At 36.3% G+C, this 23,816-nt stretch overlaps 1 protein-coding gene across 4 annotated transcripts in view; it reads left to right on the forward strand.

Annotated features, from left to right (window-relative positions):
• RNF13 (ring finger protein 13) overlaps nucleotides 1–23,816 on the forward strand; it is a 155,328-nt gene that overhangs the window by 73,925 nt on the left and 57,587 nt on the right. For 3 of the 4 annotated variants that reach the window (XM_044251590.1, XM_044251588.1, XM_044251587.1), the window contains one exon: nucleotides 17,485–17,572. In XM_044251590.1, coding sequence (XP_044107525.1) covers nucleotides 17,485–17,572 — 88 coding nt within the window. Of the gene's footprint in view, nucleotides 1–17,484; nucleotides 17,583–23,816 lie in introns of all 4 variants that reach the window. The other variant, XM_044251591.1, reaches the window with a different exon arrangement.

The raw sequence follows: 23,816 nt of genomic DNA on the forward strand, positions 1-23,816 counted from the left end.
ATTGAAATTCTGTTAATGTGAGAGAAATGTTACTAGCACCTAGTACCATCTTATGTGCATTAGCTTTTCCCAACGTGGCCTGTAGTGATACCAAAGTAACATGGGGGAGAGAATGGCATTGGAATGGGATTTAATCTTGACAGGATTACTTGCTGTGGTAATGGATCTTATTTCAAACATTGGTTGTTCCCTTCTATAACATTTCTAGGAATATTTATCCTATAAGTAGAATTAACAGTTTTACATTGACATCTGAATCTACTAGTGCTGCTCCATTCTCATCTCCATTGCTTTGATCATTTGAGAAAGAGATTCTACTTCCTAATTTCTTTTTACTTCCTTTGATGAAAAAGGAAGATCATAGGCAGATTTTGAGAACTATCTTTATTCTCTACGTTTTCCATTAATTTTTTTTCCATGTCTTTCCCTTTTAAGGAAAACAGCTTTTTCTTCTGTGTTAGACATCTAGGCTGGGAGAAAGGGTAGTTTTTGCTGGGACGATGTTTGAGTTACTGTGGCTTTTTGTTGACAATTCTGAAAGTAAAGGAAACCAGTTTTCCAGAGAAATTTTTCAGTTGGCATTTGGAAGCAGAGTTAGACCACATTTTCTGCAGAAAGATCCACAGAAGTCCCATAGAGGTTGGACTGTGAAGTGAAGCTCCAGTTTTTTCAGATTGTGCTAGAACCACCAATACCCAGTAGTGTATAGCCAGCAGGTCAGAAGACGCTAGGTTCCAGACCCACCCAAGATCTGTTACATACTGTTTTCTTTTTTGTTTTGGTTTTTTACCTTTTTATGTTTTGAAACTAGCACACACAAAATATTTATAATGTATGTATATATAATCCAATAGTAAATGAATATTGGAATTCTCACTACTCAAGTTTAAGAGAACTGTCACTTACTGATGTTCATTAGTTAATGTTAACTAATTAAATTTCATTAAAGTCTACATTAGGTAATTTTTTTAAAGTTTTATTCTAACTACAGATTATATTAAATCAGTATTTGTATCTGATCTTCATGAGGGAACTTCCTATTTGGAATATTTTTATAGTAATTTCAAATGTTTTAATAGAGTGATGTTAAATATATCACAAAGTGATTGCTTGTTAAAGCTGCTCATTTTCTGTCTTATATTTGAAAAACTTTGTGATGAAAAAAATTCTTTGCTAAGGCCAGACCAAACCACAAAAGTACTGTGCATTTCTTTTTCCTCTACAGTAGATTCTTTTTTTATATTCTATTTATATATATTATTGTTTTATTTCTCCCTAACTTGATTCTAGCCTAAAAACCCATGGGTACTTTCTCACATCAGCTTCTTGGGAGTAGCACTTATGTTTTTTGAAGTTCTGTGTACTGAGTTTTTTTCAGTACCGTGCTTGGTGCAGCAAATGAGTGAGCAGTTAAAGAAGGGCGAGTGCTCAGAGTTCTACCACTGGGTGGTGCTGAGCATTAAAGTGCTCATTGTAATTGTTCCCTCCATTACATTACAAGTGTAGTACAAGTCTGTCAGTACTTGGGAATTCTTGGTTGGCTCATAGTAAGTGCAGAGTTGTCTTTTTGTTACATGAAAATTTGTTTCAACAAGCTTTATTTACAGTCGTAGATGGGTTGAGATGAGCTTCTCATTCTCATTAGGATGAAAAATAATTAAGATTTGATTAGAATAGAATATGAATTCTGGCAGTATCAGAAATACCAAAATATGAATTTTGATCATATTTTTCATTTTAACATACAGTTTAATATGCATATGTAACTAGAGAATAATTTGTGGATACCTCTATTAAACTTAAATTGCAATTCTGAAAATTTATTTAGGCAACTTTCAACTGATGTGGTTAATTCTAACTGGTAAAAGTTCATTACAAAGTTTTTTTTTTTCAAGGCATCTTCAAACTAATGACAGTATTAGAAATAGCTGTACATAAAGGTTTATTTGTGGTTTCTTAACATTTCTAACAAAAAATAATTATTTTTAGTTTATTATTCTACTCATGTCCCAGAAAAAATATTAAAACTTCATTATAAACAGCCACATTTAGAAACCTATAAGCTAAAGACTTTGACTTTGTGATGGTGTGTTACAGAATACTATTGCTGCAATAAAAAGCACAGATTTATTTTATTTTTTTTTTAAAGATTTTATTTATTTATTTGACAGAAAGAGATCACAAGTAGGCAGAGAGGCAGGCAAAGAGAGAGAGAGAGAGGGAAGCAGGCTCCCCGCCAAGCAGAGAGCCCGACGCGGGACTCGATCCCAGGACCCTGAGATCATGACCCGAGCCGAAGGCAGCGACTTAACCCACTGAGCCACCCAGGCGCCCCCACAGATTTATTTTTTGATTGCAGACAATGTACAGAACATTAAGAACTCCTTATATAAATAGGTTTTCAACTTTTTTGACTGAGAAAGTACAGCCAAATCCACAATAAGAAATTTACTTTTATTCTTGCCCCAATACATATACAACACATAGCCTATAATAAAGTTTGATGAAATATATGAAATTTTAAAAAAAGATTTTATTTATTTATTTGTCAGAGAGAAGTGGGGAGAGAGAGAGCAAACAAGTAGGCAGAGAGGCAGGCAGAGGCGGACAGAGAAGCAGGCTCCTGGCTGAGCAAGGAGCCCGATGTGGAACTTGATCCCAGGACCCCGGGATCATGACCCGAGCCAAAGGCAGCATCTTAACCCACTGAACCACCCAGGTGTCCCTGAAATTTCTTTTTATTAAAGTTCACCCAGGTCCACCAAATTATTTTACTACCCATAATTTTTATTACCTCCATTACTTAAAAATTGCTTTCCCGTGTACCAAAACAAAGATTGACTAAAATGCTGCCACTGGACTGGAACCTAAAATCATTTTTAAGTTTCCCGAGGATTCTAGCTTCTGTTTTATGCTATACTTGAAACAAGTAAGTATGGCTTTGCATACAAACACCGATTTTACCAGCCCTACCAAAAATGTTTTCTAATAAAATAAATTCAACTTCTCTCCAAACCTAAATAAACATATGCCATTTGTCAAAAAGTCCACTCTCTTAAAATATAACCTTATATAAGAGAGGAAATGTGCCTTTGTATCACAATAATAACTGTCATAAAGTTTCAGTATTAAAACCACATACTTTTTGTAGCAATTTTTTTTTAAAGATTTTATTTATTTGACACAGAGAGAGAGATCACAAGTAGGCAGAGAGAGAGAGGGAGAGAGGAAAGCAGGCTCCTTGCTGAGCAGAGAGCCTGATGCGGGGCTCGATCCCAGGACCCTGGGATCATGACCTGATGTCCTGGATGTCTTCTTTGCAGAAATATCTGTCCCTGTCCTCTGCCGATTTCTTGATTGGATTATTTGTTCTTTGGGTGTTGAGTTTGCTAAGCTCTTGATAGATTTTCGATACTAGCCCTTTATCTGATATGCCCTCTACGAAGGCAGAGGCTTTAACCCACTGAGCACCCAGGTGCCCCTGTAACAGTTTTTCTTAGAACTTTTATGTACTTATTATTTTTTTTGTAAGAGTTGAGTTCTTACCAGGTTTACTTCTTTGTTTTTCTACCACAGAAAAGAGGTAAGGGTGGGGGAAGGCTGGAATGACTACTTGTTTAGCCTACTACTAGTGAGTACAGACAGAGAGGAAGTGACATTTAACACTTAACATTAAGGAGAAAAACCAGCTAGGGTATGAGGAAGCTTATTCATGATGATCCCCAAGTCACTGGAAAAGGTCAAATCATATTTGTTACCTTTTCTTGAGAAAGCTGGGAAAATGCAAAATATTTTAGGAACATGTTTATCTCTGATGACTGAAGTAAAATTTTTGGCATGTTTTTCAGGGGGAACTAAACAAAAGATACAGGGAGCTTTTATTTTTGTGGCATACATCTTGCTGGTAGGGCTGGTAGACTGTTACCTTAGTTGTGATTTAGTTTGATTAAACAAGTATTTATGTGAGAGAGCTTCTTCTAGGTTTGAGATATATACAAATAAACAAGGTAGTTCCTTTCCTTAAGGAGCATAAAATATTGCATCCAAAGTACTCTAAATTTTATTTTATCATCCTTATTTTTCAAGCTGATTAACAGACTTAGTTTTCTGATAAGTAATGTTTTCACCAAGATGTTTTTTATCAGGATGGGGAAGTTCCCTTCTATGTCTAATTTTTTTTAAAAGATTTTATTTATTTATTTGACCTACAGATCACAAGTAGGCAGAGAGGCAGGCAGAGAGAGAGAGAGGAGGAAGCAGGCTCCCTGCTGAGCAGAGAACCCAATGTGGGGCTCCATCCCAGGACCCTGGAATCATAGCCCGAGCCTGAGGCAGAGGCCTTAACCTACTGAGCCACCCAGGTGCCCCTATGTCTGATTTTTAAAAATTTAAAAATTTTATTTTTTAAATAATTTTTTATTTTTTTTTATTAAATATACAATATATTATTAGCCCCAGGGGTACAGGACTGTGAATCACCAGGTTTACACACTTCACAGCACTTACCATATCACATATCCTCCCCAATGTCCATAACCCCACCACCCTCTCCCTACCCGCCTCTCCACCGCCACCCTCAGTTTGTTTTGTGACATTAAGAGTCTCCTATGGTTTGTCTCCCTCCCAATCCTATCTTCTCTCATTTATTATTTTCCTACCCCCCCAAACCTCCCATGTTGCATCTCCACTTCCTCATATCAGGGAGATCATATGATAGTTGCCTTTCTCTGATTGACCTATTTTGCTAAGCATAATACCCTCTAGTTCCATCCACGTTGTAGCAAATGGCAAGATTTCATTTCCTTTGATGGCTGCATAGTATTCCATTATATATATATACCACCTCTTCTTTATCCATTCATCTGTTGATGGACATCTAGGTTCTTTCCATAGTTTGGCTATTGTGGACATTGCTGCTATAAACGTTTGGGTGCACATGCCCCTTCGGATCACTACATTTGTATCTTTAGGGTAAATACCCAGTAGTACAATTGCTGGGTCATAAGGTAGCTCTATTTTCAACTTTTTGAGGAACCTCCATGCTGTTTTCCAGATTAGTTGCACCAGCTTGCATTCCCACCAACAGTGTAGGAGAGTTCTCCTTTCTCCGCATCCTTGCCAGCATCTGTAATTTCCTGACTTGTTAATTTTAGCCATTCTGACTGGTGTGAGGTGATATCTCACTGTGGTTTTGATTTGTATTTCCCTGATGCCATGTGATGTTGAGCACTTTTTCATGTGTCTGTTGGCCATCTGGATGTCTTCTTTGCAGAAATATCTGTCCCTGTCCTCTGCCCATTTCTTGATTGGATTATTTGTTCTTTGGGTGTTGAGTTTGCTAAGCTCTTGATAGATTTTCGATACTAGCCCTTTATCTGATATGGCGTTTGCAAATATCTTCTCCCATTCTGTCAGTTGTCTTTTGGTTTTGTTAACTGTTTCCTTTGGTGTGCAAAAGCTTTTGATCTTGATGAAGTCCCAATAGTTCATTTTTGCCCTTGCTTCCCTTGCCTTTGGCGATGTTCCTAGGAACATTGCTGAGGCGGAGTTCGAAGAGGTTGCTGCTTGTGTTCTCCTCAAGGATTTTGATGGATTCCTTTCTCACATTGAGGTCCTTCATCCATTTTGAGTCTGTTTTCATGTGTGGTGTAAATAAATGGTCCAATTTCATTTTTCTGGGCATGTGGTTGTCCAATTTTCCCAACACCATTTGTTGAAGAGGCTGTCTTTTTTCCATTGAACATTCTTTCCTGCTTTGTTGAACATTAGTTGACCGTAGAGTTGAGGATTTACTTCTGGGCTCTCTATTCTGTTCCATTGATCTATGTGTCTGTTTTTGTGCCAGTACCATACTGTCTTGGTGATGACAGCTTTGTAATAGAGCTTGAAGTCTGGAATTGTGATGCCACCAACTTTGGCTTTCTTTTTCAATATTCCTTTGGCTATTCGAGGTCTTTTCTAGTTCCATATAAATTTTAGGATTATTTGTTCCATTTCTTTGAAAAAAATCGATGGTATTTTGATAGGAATTGCATTAAACATGTAGATTGCTTTAGGTAGCATAGACATTTTCACAATATTTGTTCTTCCAATCCAGGAGCATGGAACATTTTTCCATTTCTTTGTGTCTTCCTCAATTTCTTTCATGAGTACTTTATAGTTTCCTGAGTATAGATTCTTTGCCTCTTGGTTAGGTTTATTCCTAGGTATCTTATGGTTTGGGGTGCAATTGTAAATGGGATTGGCTCCTTAATTGCTCTTTCTTCTGTCTTGTTGTTGGTGTAAAGAAATGCAACTGATTTCTGAGCATTGATTTTGTATCCTGACATTTTACTGAATTCCTTTACAAGTTCTAGCAGACTTGGAGTGCAGTCTTTTGGGTTTTCCACATATAGTATCATATCATCTGCAAAGAGTGATAGTTTGACTACTTCTTTGCCAATTTGGATGCCTTTAATTTCTTTTTGTTGTCTGATTGCTGAGGCTAGGACTTCTAGTACTCTGTTGAATAGCAGTGGTGATAATGGACATCCCTGCCGTGTTCCTGACCTTATTGGAAAAGCTCTCAGTTTTTCTCCATTGAGAATGATATTTGCGGTGGGTTTTTCATAGATGGCTTTGATATGTGCCTTCTATCCCTACACTTTGAAGAGTTTTGATCAGGAAGGGATGCTGTACTTTGTGATATGCTTTTTCAGTATTTATTGAGAGCATCATATGGTTCTTGTTCTTTCTTTTATTAATGTATTGTATCACACTGATTGATTTGCGGATGTTAAACCAACCTTGCCAGCCCTGGAATAAATCCCACTTGGTCGTGGTGAATAATCCTCTTAATGTACTGTTGGATCCTATTGGCTAGTATTTTGATGAGAGTTTTTGCATCTGTGTTCATCAAGAATATTGGTCTGTAATTCTCTTTTTTGATGGGATCCTTGTCTGGTTTTGGGATCAAGGTGATGCTGGCCTCATAAAATGAGTTTGGAAGTTTTCCTTCCATTTCTATTTTTTGGAACAGTTTCAGGAGAATAGGAATTAATTCTTCTTTAAATGTTTGGTAGAATTCCCCTGGGAAGCCATCTGGCCCTGGGCTTTTGTTTTTTGGAGATTTTTGATGACTTTCAATCTCCTTACTGGTTATGGGTCTGTTCAGGTTTTTTATTTCTTCCTGGTTCTCATCATTTTGTACTAAGAAATACTATAAGAAGAAGCCCTACTTTATTGTATTTATCTTGATGTAACATTTTAAAAATTATTTGTCCTACTAGAAGGGTCCGAAAGTAGAGATATTTGCAACTTTATTTTTTATCTTGGTTTAGTATGTATGTTTGCACTAGAATCATTTCACTTGTTCTTCTTACTGGAGTAATCATCACAATGAATTCTAAACAGTTAAATCAGGTCGCATATACCTTCAGGACAGCTAAACCCCATCATCCATCCCTCCATCCATCTAGCCAGCCCGTAGGTTTTTCTGAGCATGGTTTGTGTGTATTTGCCACCAGTATGCCAAGTTGGTAAAGAGTCTCTTCAGTCTTTTGCTCATTTTTGGGGGGGGGGTTGTTTTCTTATTAATAAGTTTTGAAAGTTCTTGATAGATTCTGGCATATAAGTCCTTTATCAGATATGCATGGTGCAAACATTTTTTTCTAGCCAATGGCTTGTTTATTCTTAGCAGTGTCTTTCAAAAAGAAGAAATTCTTGGGACGCCTGGGTGGCTCAGTTGGTTGAGCAGCTGCCTTCGGCTCAGGTCATGATCCCAGCGTCCTGGGATCGAGTCCCACATCGGGCTCCTTGTTCGGCAGGGAGCCTGCTTCTCCCTCTGCCTCTGCCTGCCTCTCTGTCTGCCTCTGCCTGCCTCTCTGTCTGCCTGTGCTTGCTCTCTCGCCCTCTCTCTCTGACGAATAAATAAATAAAATCTTAAAAAAAAAAAAGAAGAAATTCTTAATTTTGATGAAACCTGATTTTTTTAATGAATTGTGCTTTTGTTGTTATAAATAAGAAATATTTTCCTTCCTGAGGTCACAAAGATCTCTGCTTGTATTGTTTTCTAGAAATTTTTTTGTGTTATGTTTTTTTGGCTGGGTTGTGTTATGTTTTAAAGTTAGGTCTAAGTGGCTCATTTTTAGTTAATATTTGAATTTGGTGCAAGTGATTCATCCTATTCTTTGTGTATGTGTGTGTGTGTATGTGTGTTAGTCAGCATACATCAGTATTCTTTCTTTTTTGTGAGGGGGGCATCTAATTGTTCTAGCACTGTTTTTTGAAGATTGTCCCTTTTTTTTCATTTTTTAAATTGAAGTATAGTTGACACATGCTACATTAGATTCAGGTGTACAACATAGTGATTCGAACTCTGTGTTATACTATACTTACAAGCATAGCTACCATCTGTCACCATACAACACTCTCACAATACCATTGACTGTGTTCTCTATGTTGTACTTTTTACCCCGGTGACTTCTTCATTCTATAACTGGAAACCTGTACTTGCCATTCCTCTTCACTCCTTTTTGCCTCTGACAACCACCAGTTTGTTCTCTGTATTTATGCTATTTCTGCTTTGCTTTGGTTTTTAGATTTTACATATAAACGAAATCTTTTGGTATTTGTCTTTCTCTGTCTTTAGCATAATACTTCTAGACCCACCTATGTTGTTACAGATCTCATTCTTACTTTATGGCTGAGTATTATTACTCTGTATGTGTGTCTGTGTGTTTGTGTGTGTGCACACGCACGCACATACACCTCGTTTTCTTTATTCATTCATCTATCAGAGGACATTTACCCTGCTTCTATATCTTGGCTATTATAAATAATTGGCAGTCAACATTGGGGTGCATGTATCTTTTTGAATTAGTTTGTTTTGTTTTGTTTGGGTGAATACCCAGTAGCAGAATTACCAGGTTTTATGGTATTTCTGTTTTTAATTTTTGAGGAACTTAATGTAGTTTTCCACAGTGGCTGCACTAATCTGCACTGCCGCCAACAGTACACTAGGGTTTCTTTGTCTCCACATCCTCATGAACACATGCTTTGGTGTTGAGTTGTATACTTTATATATTTTGGATAGTAACCTCTTATCAGATAAATCATTTGCAAATATCCTCTCCCATTCAGTAGGTTGCCTTTTCATTTTGATGATTTCTTTCACTCTGCAAAAGCTTTTTATTTTGGTGTTATCCCAGTGGTTTATTTTTGCTCTTATTTCCCGTGTCTCAGGAGACCTATCTAGAAAAATATCAGTAAGGCCACCGTCAAAGAGATTACTTCCTATGTTTTTTTTCTAGGAGTTTTATGGTTTCAGGTCTCACATTTAGATTTTTAATCCATTTTGAGTATATTTTTGTGTGGTATAAGAAAGTGGTCCAGATTCATTACTTTGCATGTAGCTGCCCAGTTTTCCCAGCACCATTTGTTGAAAAGACTGTCTTTTCCCCATTATATGTTTTTGGCTCCTTTGTTGTAGATTAATTGACCATATACTTGTGGGTTTCTTTCTGGGTTCTCTATTCTGTTCCGTTGATCTATGTGTCTGTTTTTGTGCTGGGACCATTCTGTTTTGGTATTTATTCAGTATTTTTATCATGAAAGGGTATTGATTTTGTCAAATGCAGTGTTGGCTGCATTCCAAAAGTTTTGATATGTTTTGTTTTCATCAATTCAAAGTATTTTACAATTTCCTTGGTGATTTCTTTTTTGACTCATTGGTGAGTTAGGATGTGCTGTTTAATTTTGATATATTTGTGAATTTCCCAAATTTCCTTCAAATATTGATTTCTAACTTCATTTCATTGTGGATGGAGAACTTTGTATGATTTTAGTACAAAATATATTGAGAATTGTTTTATGCCCTAACATCTGGTCTACCTTGGAGAAACTGCACTTGAGAAAAATGTTTATTGTAGAGTAGAATGTTTTATAGATATCTGTTAGGTCTAGTTAGTTTATATATTGTTCAGGTCTTCCATTTCTTCATTGATCTTCTGACTTTTTCTATCCATTAGAGAAAGTGGGGCATTGAAGTTTCCAACTATCGTTGAATTGTGTGTTTCTCCCTTTACTTTTTAAATTTTGCTTCGTGTATTGTGGAACTCTGTGATTAGGTGCATATGTTTATAGTGGCTATAGCTTCCTGATGGAAAATGGAAAATTGTCTTAGTAAGACATGGATCATGTTTTTAAATCCATTCTGCCAATCTCTGGTTTTTGATTGGTATATTCAGTACGTTTACATTTAATGTAATTATAAAGTAGGATTTACATCTGGCACTTAATTTGTTTTTTTATCTCTTCTGTATGTCTTTTTTAGTTTTTCAATTCCTGCCTTTTTTTATGTGTTAAATGGATATTTTTAACATACCTTTTTAATTTCCTTGTTGTTTCTTCTGTATATTTTTTAGTTACTTTTGATAGTAATGGTCCTGCTATTGCAATTAACATCTTAACTTAAAAAAGTGTAGTTTAAATTAGTACTAACTCGATTTAAGTAGTATATGAAAATTTTGGTTCAATATACCTTTATTCCCTACCTCTTCTATCATGCTATTGTACTATTATTGTCATACAAATTGTATCTTTATATGTCTATTAACACATTATTTTTTTTATGCAGCTGTCTTTTAAAACAAATAGGAGCAGGAAAGAGTTAAAAATAAAAATATCTTCTGAGACTCAGTCTTCTTTCCTTTCCAAGTCTCCTGGACACTCTGTCCGTATCTACATTCCCTGTATCTTCTGTAAACTCTGTTCTCATGTCCTCTCAGTTTGTGTTTGATTTCTATCCTGTGTGAAGCCAAGGACCCTCTTGGCCAGTCTTGTGGGATTCCGCTGTGGGTCCTTGGACCCAGCCTGCCTGGACCCAACCACATCAAAAGTGTGGACTGCAGGGGCACCTGGGTGGCTTGGTTGCTATACATCTGACTCTTAATTTGGGCCTAAGTCACGATCTCAGGGCAGCAAGATCCAGCTCTGTGTCAGGCTCCATGCTCAGTGGGGATTTGGCTTGAGATTTTCTCTTTTCCTCTCTCTGTCCCTCCCCCATCACGTGCACGCATTCTCTCTCTATCTCTCTCTCAAAATAAAAATCTTAAAAAAAAATGTGGACTACAGTAATACTTAGACTGCAGGCCAGGAATGTCTGCTGCTTCACACACTGTTCTGGTCAACAGAGGGAAGAGTGCAGAGATTGAGAGAATGCATTTAGAAACTTTCATAGCAGTTTCATAGAGTCATCTATATCTGTTGAATCTAATAAAAAAAATTAGGTGTCCTAAACAAAACAAAACGTCTTTTAAAAGAGATTTATTTATTTTAGAGTGTGAGCGAGTGTACATGCATGAGTTGGGGGAGGGCCAGAGGGAGAGAATCTTCAAGCAAAATCTCTGCTGGGGGCTCGGGGGAAGCCTGAGGTGGGGCTGGATCCCAGGACCCATGAGATCACAACCTGAGCCCATACCAAGAGTTGGGCACTCAACTGAGATACCCAGATGCCCAAAAAAATTATCTTTATACAGTTTTCATAATACCTATGTAGTTATATTTACTGCTGCTAATTATTTTGTATAGATTCAACTTACTGGCTACTTTTCATTACATTCATTTCAGCCTAAAGGACTCCTTTTCATATTTTTTGTAAGGCCACTGGCACAGATTCTCTGTTTTTGTTCATCTGGAAATGTCTTAATTTCATCTTCATTTTTTTCCCAAGATTTTATTTAATTTATTTTAGAAAGAAAGAGAGAGGGAGTGAGTGCATGGGGGTGGGGGACAAGCAGACTACACCAAGTTGCTCAGGGCGCCAGAGTGGCTCGGTGGGTTAAGCGACTGTCCTTGGCTCAGATCCTGATCCCAGGGTCTTGGGATAGAGCCCCATATTGGGCTCTCTGCTCAGTGGGGAGCCTGCTTCTCCCTCTCCTCTGCCTGCTACTCTGCCTGCTTGTTCTCTCTCGCTCTCTCTGTCAAATAAATAAATAAAATTTAAGAAAAAAAAAAAAAAAGAAGTCAGTTGCTCAACTGACTGAGCCACCCAGGCACTCCTCACCTTCATTTTTGAAGGAAGCTTAAGCTGGATAAGCTTAAGCTGAATTCTAAATTCAAGTATTTTCTCTCGAAGCCTTTTATTAGTTCATCTAAGTAGATGGTTATGTCAACTTACAAATAAAGAGCATCTTCTTTGGTAATCTATATTCACTCTTTCTATCTCTCTTCCCAATCTCCACTGCCCCGTGCCTCCCACCTCCCTTATTTCATTGGCCAGAATTTCAGTATACAATGCTGAATAGATGAGGTGAGAGTTAACATCTTTCTCTTGTTGCTGTTATTGAGAAGAAAACATTCAGTGTTTTACCAGAAAATATGTTGATTGTGGGATTTTTTGTAGATAACACTAATAATGTAGAAATATTTTAAAATGTCAATATAAAATGTGAACTCAAGTTCATTATTGGGCAGGAAAGTAGATTGAGAGCCAAAAGAAAATGAAAGATGCTTTGAAGTCACTGTAGGTATCATATGATTAAATTTAGTCATTCTCTTCCTAGTAGTCAAGTGCTTAAAATGCCTCTTGAGATAGGTATATCTTTTAATATTATGCTTTTTCACTGTTGTTCAGGTGTTACAAATTTTTCTTCATGAAAGAAAAAAAACTAATAATTCAGATGAAGACTTGAAATGTGTTTCAAAATTAAAAAAAAATCTTATCAGTGTTTCTGCTGTAAATAATTGGGTTCTTTTCAAGGTTATTTTCCATCAAGGAAAGTCAGCTCTATTGAATTTTTACCATTCTTGCAAATATATAGCTTTGAGATATACATAGCTCTGCTTATGTGTAGCATCTCTTCTCAGAGGAAAAAAGAAGTACATTTATTCACATACAGATGTTAAAGGAGTTTGAAGACTATAGGAAATGAGAACTGTGAATGGATTATGTTTTATTAGAACTTAATTATTTTTAGCAACCAGGTAGCTAGATTTACTCCAGATATTTGTTGGATGAATGAGTGAATTAATTTGCTGAAAATTTTTAAGTTTTTATCTCAAGTCTTAATCTGTTGTATTCTGTTTTACCTTAAAAAAACAAACAAACAAACCTATATATAGAAACCTCGCTACCTCCCCCATTATTCAGAGGCATTCCTTTCTCTTCCCTTGTGAAAACAAGCTCTGCTTCTCAGGCTTTTCCATTTCTGTTTAAGCATATTCCCCAAGTTTCCTAGGTTCCAAGGTCCAAAAATTAGTTTTTGAAGAAGAATAAAAACTATTGTTCTTTCATATCATTGCCATCTTTCTATCCTGCCTTTTCATAACATCTCCACATATTCAGTTTCTCCTTTCCATATCAATCTAAGTAGACCAGATTTGTTCTAAAATACTGCCTCAGCCATGTCAGCGCCTTTTCAGTTGCCTTCTGTGAACCCTAACAGAGTAGATGCCATGTCTGATTTTTGGAATGGTCTCCAAGGTAGTACTGCCAATCTGGCCCTTTGTTTTCTTTCTTCTCACCTTGGATTCTCCAAGAGCAACAATAAAAATCAATAGCAATGACAGTACTCATAACTGGCACTTATTTAATATGTGCCAGGTACTGTCTAAGCACTATTTTCAATGTTTTACATATATTAATTCATTTAATCCTCATAGTAACTCTTTAAGTTGGGTATATTATCAGACTTATCTTACAGAGAAGTTAACTTACTTGCCTAAGTTCATACAACTTATATGTGACAGAGTCAGAATTGGAATGCAGGTAATCTTGTTCCAAGCGTTTATATTTTTAACTTTTCTGCAGATCTTTATTTCAGTAACATTCTTTATTTAGTAATGTCGATGTTTTATTTTGTTTTTAGAAGGCCTTGCTAGGTCCTGACTTGTTTTGTTCTTTCTCTTTCTTATCATATAAGAAATTTCCCTCAACTCTTTTCTACAGTTAGCCCAAATTTTTTCTCTTTGTTAAAGTATAATTCATGTCCCATAAAATCTGTGATAGGCATTTCAGCCCACTAAATATTTCCCCTCTAAGTTTCCAAAAACTCTGTGACAATATTTTAGCACTTTCCTTCTTGGCTTTAAACTCTGTTTTGCATAGAGGTTTCATTTGACCCACAAGGTTTTATGATCATGTTGTCTAAGTTTTGATGATTTCTCAGTTCAGTTCCTTTTCTCACACATTTGTAAAATGTTTAGTAAGGTTCATAATTTTCGTTCTCCTCCTGATGCATTGGGAAACCCCATGCTTTTTTAAATCTAATCAGATAAAAAAAAAAATTGCAGCTCTGTCTAAATGCGATTGTAGGGCACTTTTACTTACCTATTTTCCCTCCTTTCTGAAATATAGAAAAGAATACCTACTTTGTTGAGGTGTGTTAGGTATTAGAGATAATGTATGTAAAGCACTAGCATATAGAACTTCCTTTATTCATTAGAGCTTTTAGTCTGGAGCCTTGTTACATGTATCCTATCAACAGTTAACCCCCAACTTCTCAATCCTTCAAATCCCATAAAAGATCTCTACTTGCAATCTGGACAGCTCAATCAGTTCTTCTTACAAGACTTGTCTTATTAGTGTCAGTATTACCAATTTGTCTACTCTGGAAATAAGATGAACTATTGTGTCGTTTCCAGGGTTCCTTTTCGAACCTTACTGAAAGTTTTTCCATTAACAGTTTGCTATCTTCCGACATGCTGGCTACAAGCCAGCAGTTCCGTATTACTCTAGAACTCTTGGATAGGTGCCGCCTGGTCTACATAATTTAGTGGCAGCTAATTTTTTTTATTAGAGCTAAAATATTTAGAGCGTTTACCACAATTTGAGCTAACGGCTTTGATTAATCTCCTTTAAAAGGCAGCTTTGCAACACAATTCAATTCAGAAGGCTTTTTCATGAAATTTTCAGTTTTGATGTCTCTCTTGGAATTTAGGTTTGTTCACAGTGCATGTTTTTTATTCGTCAATCTTTGAGTTCTTTGCCTCCATCTGACACCATGTGTGAGGTTGCATTTTATGAATGTGAAACTTTGCACATGTTTACTAAGTTGATTTAGGTTTTATTTCTGCCTCGTGTTCTGAAAAATACCAGCTGCTGCTTAGTTAAAAATGTAATTTAATTTGACTTGATGCACACGTTTTGTAGTTCATAAACATGGATATAGTTTCCTTGTTTGTATTCATAAGTCTGTGGGTCCATATGTTAATGTTTTCTTGATTTAATTTTAATACTTTATTTTGGAGATCAATAAAAACAACAAAAGCCTTAGGGAAGACTTCTTGTTAAATTTTTGAAAACATGTTTCTAATTTTGGGAAGTCACACTTGTACATTCAAAAATCCCTGCCTATTTTAGTGGTTTTCTAAGTTTTCTATTTGAGGGATTTTATTGTTTTGTTAGCAGAGAACAGCTTTTGATATTGATATTATATTGTATTTATGGAACCAATTGCATTTTGGATGTGTGAAGGAAACATTTCTCCTCAGTTGCTTCATGCAGTTTTAAGAATCTAATGGCTAGATTTAATTACACACTTGGCAGATTGTTGTAAATCCAATAATTTATATTGGTGGTTACTAACATTTGGGGGTTCAGAAAGCCTTTTGTAAAATTAATGATGGTTTTATCTCTTCCTACCAGAAAAGCTCACACATAGACAACTACAGGAGCTTTAAGGACCCCATGGAAGGTTGTTTTTTTTTGTTTTGTTTTGTTTTTTTGAAATGGGATAGTACGTGTGTGTGTGTGTGTGTGTATGTGTGTAAGGTGCAATATAAGATCTTTAAGAAAAATGAAAATAAACTGATATAAATGCTGTAAGCAGGGAGTGGTTATGTGGGTGCTTGAAAAAAGATGCACAGCAGGGCATGAAACAGGACAGGCTTCATGGAGATAATGAAATTTGAAGGCCTAATAGGCATTCAGAAGACAAAGCCTATTCCAAGCAGACATACTAGCCTGAGCTAATAGAGAGTCAAGAAAGTGCCTGACCTCTTTGGATATCCATGAGAATCCATGAGAGCTCTTTAAGAGCAAGGATTGTTTCTAATTCACCTTTGAGTTCTGCACTGTGCTGCACAGTACCTTATGTAATTTTATTATGTAAACTCCACAAATACTAGTTGAATTGAACTTTTTTTCCCACTCTTTATCATGGTTCCTGAGACCACCTTCCTGTGTGTCCTATTGTGTTGTATCACAAATATATATTTTGCAGGGAAACAAGTTAAATCATGTAATTTCAAATTACATGATTTTTTTTTTAGCTGAATTCACTGGCTTTAAAAAGCTTAAACTTGTTTCTTTTTTATTAGAAAACAACTTTTGATATAAATTTTATATTTCTTAAATTGTATCTCTGGCAACATTTGTTTTTTGAATGTCTTAACATTTCTCCTCAGTTACTGGGTTAGCTTTTTGGGAGCAGTTAAAATGGTCATGAAAGCATCAAATAAACTAATAGCAACCCCAAGCAAGTATACTTCTGTTTAACTAAAAGCTAAGTGAAGTCTCTTCTGCTATGGTAGTAGAATGAATAAATAATAGATTAATATATAAGTAATAAATAAGTAAGATTTAGAATCTATAATATCCTTCTTAAGAGTATTTTTTCCCTCCTCTTGAAAAAACAGTACTATCTATGTGGAAGAAGTTTTGGAGCTAGAAGTTTGTCAGTTTTAGCTGGATACTTAAAAATGCACACGTAACAAAAAGATGGCAAACTTTCTTGATTTTTGACATTTTCTTGCAGGACTAATAAACATTCCTTATTAACAGTTTTATTGGCTGGTTAATTTTCTTGCCATATTCCTAACATTAGAGCAGTAGGTCCTGTGTTGGTGAACTATTTATGCTACTTTAATCAGTTTTTAGAAAACCTCTGCCTAATTTTCTTTCTTGTGTTTGTAATGTTATAATGTGGGCTATTAATTTGTGTGCATGTTTTATACATTTACTCTTGAATAAGGAATATTAATGTGCGCCTGCTCTGTGAGGCTGTTTCACAGGTGCTTTTAATTCCTTGAGGCACTCATCGACTACAGACTGGGTTTTTATTTATTTATTTTTTCAGTGATAGGACAAAATTATTCTGATTAATCTGCATGAATAAAAGTAATTTGTCCAAGTTTATTCCCCTCTAAGCAGCATATATTTGAATGTCCAAGGGCTGATGACTCTTGAGCATGATCATAGCAAATCTCTATGTGTTAGAGCTAGGTGGGTTTATTGCTTTGGATTCTTTAGTATTTTAGCTTGTATCTGTCCTTTATTTGCTTTTCATTCACTTCATGCCATGAATGAAATCAAGAAAATATCCAAAGTCACTGATTATTATAAAATATGTTATGTTTCAAGAACATATTTGAGATCTATTCTTAGATATATACGTAATCTAGTCCTAGACACATGATATAGACTTGCTGGTTTATGTTGAAGTTAAGGGACTGTATGACAAAGCAGTCTTTTCCTCATAATTGTGATTGTTTTCTGACTTGCAGGTTTTAAATGCACAGAGAGCAGGATACAAAGCAGCCATAGTTCACAATGTTGACTCTGATGACCTCATTAGCATGGGATCCAACGACAGTAAGTACAGGTATCACTTTTCTTCTCTCCTGTTTGACAGATCTTTTTGAAACTAAAACTTAACAAGACTTCCCCCCACTCTCATTTTCTTTTTAAAAAGCAAAATTTCTTTTCTTTTAGAAAGGTAACTCATCCTAACCCTCTTGTGACAATTTTATTCATACTGAAGTAGAATTGTTCTTTTCTGAAGTTAGTTTTCTTGTTTTCTTTTAACTTTGTGTTTCATTTTAGAAGATGTGTTGATATTTTGGCAAAAATCAAAACTTTAAATAGAGATAAACATGCTGAGTTAAGGATCCCGTAGGAGAATTCTGGTGATTTCTTTATAGAGTTACAATATTAAATGTTAGGGTATGTATCTACACTAGGTAGCTACTGTATTCTTATAGAATTTCAAAGCTACATACTTGTGCTTTCTTACACCAGTTGGTTATTAGCTTCTTAACATACGTTGACATGCCTATAGCTTCTCATTCAAAATGAGAATGTTTTCCCTTATTCTCTACTAAATACCAGCTTGTAGGGAAAATAGAGCCAATTTTAACCAAATAACTGGCTTTAACCAGTGACTTTTAAGCTCTATGCTTTCACTTAATTTGGTGAGAGTGGTCAAGGGTATCTTTTGTTATGTTAAGGATGTGACTTTGGGACTCCATCAAAGGATGAGGACTGGCTGTCAGGAGAACCAACCCTGTGATAAGAGGGTTGGAGCTTTCAGTCTCCCCCAACCCCCAGTCTGTGGAGAGATAGAGGACAGGAAGTTGACTAGATCTCCAGTGGCCAGTGGTTTACTGTGTAATGGAGCCTCCATAAAAACCCAAAAGGACAGGGTTCAAAGAGTTGCTAGATTGGTGAATACATTGAGATTTGGGGAGAATTCTGTGCCTGGAAAGGGCATGGAATCTGCACATCCCTTCTCACATACTTTGCCCTATGCATCTCTTCCATCTGGCTGTTCCTGAGTTCTGTTCTTTCATAATAAACTGATAATCCGGTAAGTAGATTGTTTCTCTGAGTTCTGTGAGCTACTTTACTGATTAATTGAACCCAAGGAGGGGACTGTCAATGGAACCTCTAACCTATAGCCAGTGAATCAAAAGCGTATGTGATAACCTGCACTTAAAACTGGTGTGTGAAGAGTTGAGGGCAGTTTTGTGAGACTAACCCTTTAACCTGTAAAATCTGATGCTATCTCTAAGTAGATAATGACAGAATTGAGTTGAGTTGTTCCATGGTGTGGGGGATATCCCCCACATATCCATTGAAAATTGGGTTCAGACCCCAAAGCACACTGCCAGCATCCATGATTAAGTATTTTATTTTTGTTTTTCTTCTAGCACCTAACCATAATACCTCTGGCTACTAAGTGCCATTGAGTCTCGTATGCAAGAAAGAGCTTGGAGCTAAAAGCAGACATAAAGCTATGGACTGGTATCCTACATTGGAATATATTTAAGACTTTAAATAATTAGATCCTCAATAGGAAATATTTTGGAGTCCTTAACTAAATTTTTTATAACTTAAGATGCTGTTCGTTGTTGTTGTTATTGTTTGAGTAGAACCCTTTTCTTCTTACCCTTAGAATCTGAGGTAAAATTATAACTTATAAAAAGTGAAATTTGGTGGGATGCCTGGGTGGCTCAGTGGGTTAAGGCTCTGCCTTCAGCTCAGGTCATGATCCTCAGGGTCCTGGGATCGAGCCCCACATTGGGCTCTCTGCTAGGTGGGGAACCTGTTTTCCTCTCTCTCTGCCTGCCTCTCTGCCTACTTGTGATCTCTGTCTCTCTGCAAATAAATAAATAAAATCTTAAAAAAAAAAAGAAGTAAAACTTGGTAATAAGCTCCTTCATTAATTTCCATATATATTTTAAATTATTATTTAACATTCTAGCTGACTAAATCATTAAAATGCATGAGGTACCCTTGGGAGGGTCTAGCATTTCACAAAAAGTTTGACAATCACTGCTGGGAATTGATGAAGGTACTTGACTTACCAAATAAACTAGTTCTTTTGGTACTGTAGATTTGACATGATCTTCTTCCCCTTCAGCTATCTCTCTTAAAAAAATATATATATATGCCAGGTCAGTAACTTTTGTTACCTGTATACATTACTAGCAAAATGGAAAGCATAACTACTCAAGAAAGGGTGTGAATTTAAATTGCCACTCTCACTTGTATCAGCTGTATAACTTTAAGCAAGTTACTTACTCCTTGTGTGTTTTCCTGAAGTCCTGAGCCCAGTGTTTAGCAGGCTTCAAGACTTTCTCAGGTGTTTTGAGTTAAACAGATTCATATTTATAAACTATTTACTCTCTTTACACGTTTTCAATAAAAATTTTGCAAGCAGGAAGTGCCTGTTCCCTCTAACACCTATTTTGTCTTTGCAATACCATGAAACCTTTTTGTGGTAATCATGACAGTTCCTAAGGAAAATGTGTTAAATGTTAAAAGTAGCACACAACCATGTAATCCTGTTGTTGCCATGGAAATGTTCCAGTTGAGCTATTACATTTCAAAGATTGCTCAGAATTTTGGTTCTTTATTGCTTGGATGTGATATTTTGCTCTATCCCTTGTATCTGTGTTTGGGACATTTCTTATATTCAAAAACAAATGTTGTAAAGATCTTTACCATTTGCAACTTTGCTGTTAATTGGAAGAGGAAAGGAAAGCATGGATTCATTAAAAGAGGCATGTATCTATTCCGTTTTTAAGGCTTAGTCTATAACCACCAAGAATATTGCGCATATTCTAGAAACAGACATTGTAGTATCTGGAAACAAAAGGAAGTTTTAAAAGCCTTTTGCTGCCAACATTTCACACAAGGAATTTGTCTGTTTTTATTTCAGCTAGGACATAGGATGGGTTAACTCAGTGAGCCAGTAATATTTGTCATCTTCAGGAGGCAGCAGAATGTGATAGAGAAAACACCAACTTCAGAACAGGAAATGTGGGTTTATTCTTCTAGGTTAGTTAATATATGAATTTTGGGAGAGTTACTTAACCTTTTAAGCCCTTTACTTTCATCTGTAAAGGTGTATATAATTTTTATTTTTATTTGACCTGACAAGGTTGTGAAGATCCTGTGAGAGAGGATATGTGAGAAAACCCATGCCATGACAGAGTTGCAAGAGCTTAGATTAGGAAGCGGAGCCTCAAGTTTGAATCTAGGCTGTGCAAATTCCCAATTGTATAATCAGGGCAGGTTATCAATATGTCTGGGTTTGTTTCTTCTCATTTTTTCCTTGCTGTCTTCCTTGAACAAAGATTTTTTTGACAGCCTACTCTTCATCAGGTACTATTTTAGCCACCATGACTACAGCAGGGAATGATACACTTTAAGGCTCTGCTCTCATATCTTTCAGTGAAATAGCAGAACGCAGCAGTTAGTGTGGCTTCTGGGTACTGCCTGCTAGGGTTTGAATTGCAGCTGGATCACCTGCTAGCTGTGTGACCTTGGGAATATTTTCTTACATCTCTGTAGGCCTCACCTTTCTGATATGTAAAATGGGGATGATAATAGTACTTAACTCATTGGGTTGTTGTTGAGGATTGAAATGAATTCAGACATAGAAAACCTCTAGAAGACTGTTTCTTAGTGGTTTCTTAGTCATTACATAATAAATACATGATAATATAATTATTAGATATTTTATAATAGTATTAATAATCATTTATGGCTATTATTACTGCTATTATTACATTCTAGGGTGGGAGAGAGGAACACTCAATCAAAGAGATACGCTGTATGTCAAGTAGTGATAAGTGCTAGAAAGAAAATTATGAAAAAAAAAAAAATTATGTCAGGGCACCTGGGTGGCTCATTTGGTTAAGCGGCTGCCTTTGGCTCAGGTCATGATCCTGGGGTCTTGGGATCCAGTTCTTCATCAGGCTTCCTGCTCAGCGGGGAGTTTGCTTCTCCCTCTGACCCTTCCCTCTCTTGTGCTCCCTCTCTCTTACTCTCTCTCTCTCTAATAAATAAATAAAATCTTCAAAAAATAAAAAAAAGGAAAGAAAGAAAAATCCATGTTAGGCTGAAGGGATATAGAGTGGCAGGGATGAGAGGAGGCTGGCCATTTTAGATAGGGTGGTCAGAGGAGGCTTCTCTGAGGCTTTGACATTTTAACATAGGTCTACAGCAAGAGACTGAGCCATGCAGATTTCTGGAGCAATGTTCCAAGGAAAGGGAACAGCAAGCAAATACAAAGGCTCAAAGATAAAGTATATTTGGTGTTTTCAAGGTATGACAGAAAGCCACAGTGGCTGAAGTATATGCAGAGAGAGTGGAGAGAATGAGGTTAGGGAAGGCGCTAGCGGCAGGATCATGTTGTGTATTTATAGGACTTTGGAATTTGTTATGTGTAGCTTTTAAACAGAGATGTAAGGTGATCTTTTATTTTAAAAGGATCACTTTGGCTGTTCTTTGGAGAATAGATTGAAGATGGAAGGTGGGCAGGAGTGCCAACAAAGAGACAAGTCAGAACGTTCCTGCAATAGCCAGGCCAGAGGTGATGGTGATCTGGAGTATTAACAGTGGCTATGATAAGTGATAGAATTATGGCTCTGTTTGAAGTTGATAGGATTTGATAGAAGAAATAAAGAAATTGAGGAGTCAAGAATGATTCCAAGGTGTACAGCCCGAGAAACTAGGTGAATACAGGATGCTGTTTACCGAGGAGAAAGACAAGGAGTAGAGCTGATTTTGAGGAAAGAGCCAGTGAGAGTTCCATTTGAGAAACATTAGGTTTAAAACCTCTATTAGGCAAGCAAGTGGAGATATTGAACAAGCAGCTGGATATATGAATCTGGAGACGTTGGGGTTGGCCATCTAAATTGTATTTTGTCTATGATATCGTGACAGTACTATTGGCAGTGTATATTTCACAGAGTTTTGTGGATAAGAATTAAAATTTAGTGTTTTTTAAATTAGTTTGTGAACTAAAAGATGTTTGGTTCAGTATATAAATAATATTGCAAAGTCTCCAAGATGACTTTTCATATTTGTATACATTTCACCCCTTCTTCTGACTGAAGTGAGGAGCTTTTTACATCTCTTTAGATATCATAACTCAAAGAAGTTCTGTTACTTCCAATAATTATTGACATGACAGAATATCTGAGTTGTATCATTCAGTGGAAAAAGCTTATACATTTTTCCATTATTATATGGTCCCACTGATATAAAAATATAACATTTTTATTGATCCCACTGATATAAATATAGCGATTAAATATTCCTTTACCAACCATTTTGGATCTTGCCTTCCTGGGGCTTATATGGGATGTGTATATGTGAAAGAGGAGTAGGGATGGGAAGAGTGGGAGGAAGCGAGAGAATGAGCAGAAATGAATAATTATATTTACATTAAAAAAAATCTAGAAGTGAAAAAAATGTACTCTACCAGGATTTTATAACTTTAAAACTTGTTTTTATGGGGTGCCTGGGTGGCTCAGTCTGTTAAGTGTCTGCCTTTGGCTTAAGTCATGATCTCAGGGTCCTGAGATCAAGCTGCATTGGCTCCCTGCTGGCGGTGAGTGGGGGGCGGGGAGGTCAGGGATCTGCTTCTCCCTTTCCCTCTGTCTGCCCCTGCCCTGTGCTCATGCTAAATACTCTCTCTCACATAAATAAATAAAATATTTGAAAAAATTATAAAGTGAGTCCTGCTAATATTTTTTAAAGAAACTTATTTTTATAAAGATTAAAGAAAACACATCTGCAGTAGCTTAGGTTGGAGGAGAGAGGTTGAAAATAAAGGGGGGGTACAAGGGAATTGGGGGGTGATAGAACATTCTGTGTCTTGATTGTGGTGGTAGTGGTTACATAACTGTATGTGTTGAAACTCCTAGAACTGTTTATTACTTCAAATAAAACCTTTGTCTTTGGGTGGGAAGGATAATGGTTGTGTTTGGTTTTCTTCTTGTATCCCCCCCACCCCCACCTTTTTCAAATTTGTGTTTTTTGGAGAACAAAGTTATTGTGAAAAATGTAATGAAAGTAAATGGACTTTCTCTAAAGCCAAATTTGTTAAATTAACTCACAGCCAAAAACAAGACTGCTTTTTCTATTGTAAATTTAAGAGGATCTTCCTGAGTAATGGGTAATTTTTACAAACTTCTCTTTTGTTGACATTTGACTTTGGTTTTACAAGTAGGGTTAAGAGTCCATTGTCTTAAGACACCAAACAAAACAGAGCTTTACCCGTGAACTCCAGGCTTAGGAGGAAGTAGAAATTTACCCGGCT

This window comes from Neovison vison, chromosome 6 (assembly GCF_020171115.1).
Source record: "Neovison vison isolate M4711 chromosome 6, ASM_NN_V1, whole genome shotgun sequence".
In the NCBI taxonomy this organism is placed as follows: domain Eukaryota; kingdom Metazoa; phylum Chordata; class Mammalia; order Carnivora; family Mustelidae; genus Neogale; species Neogale vison.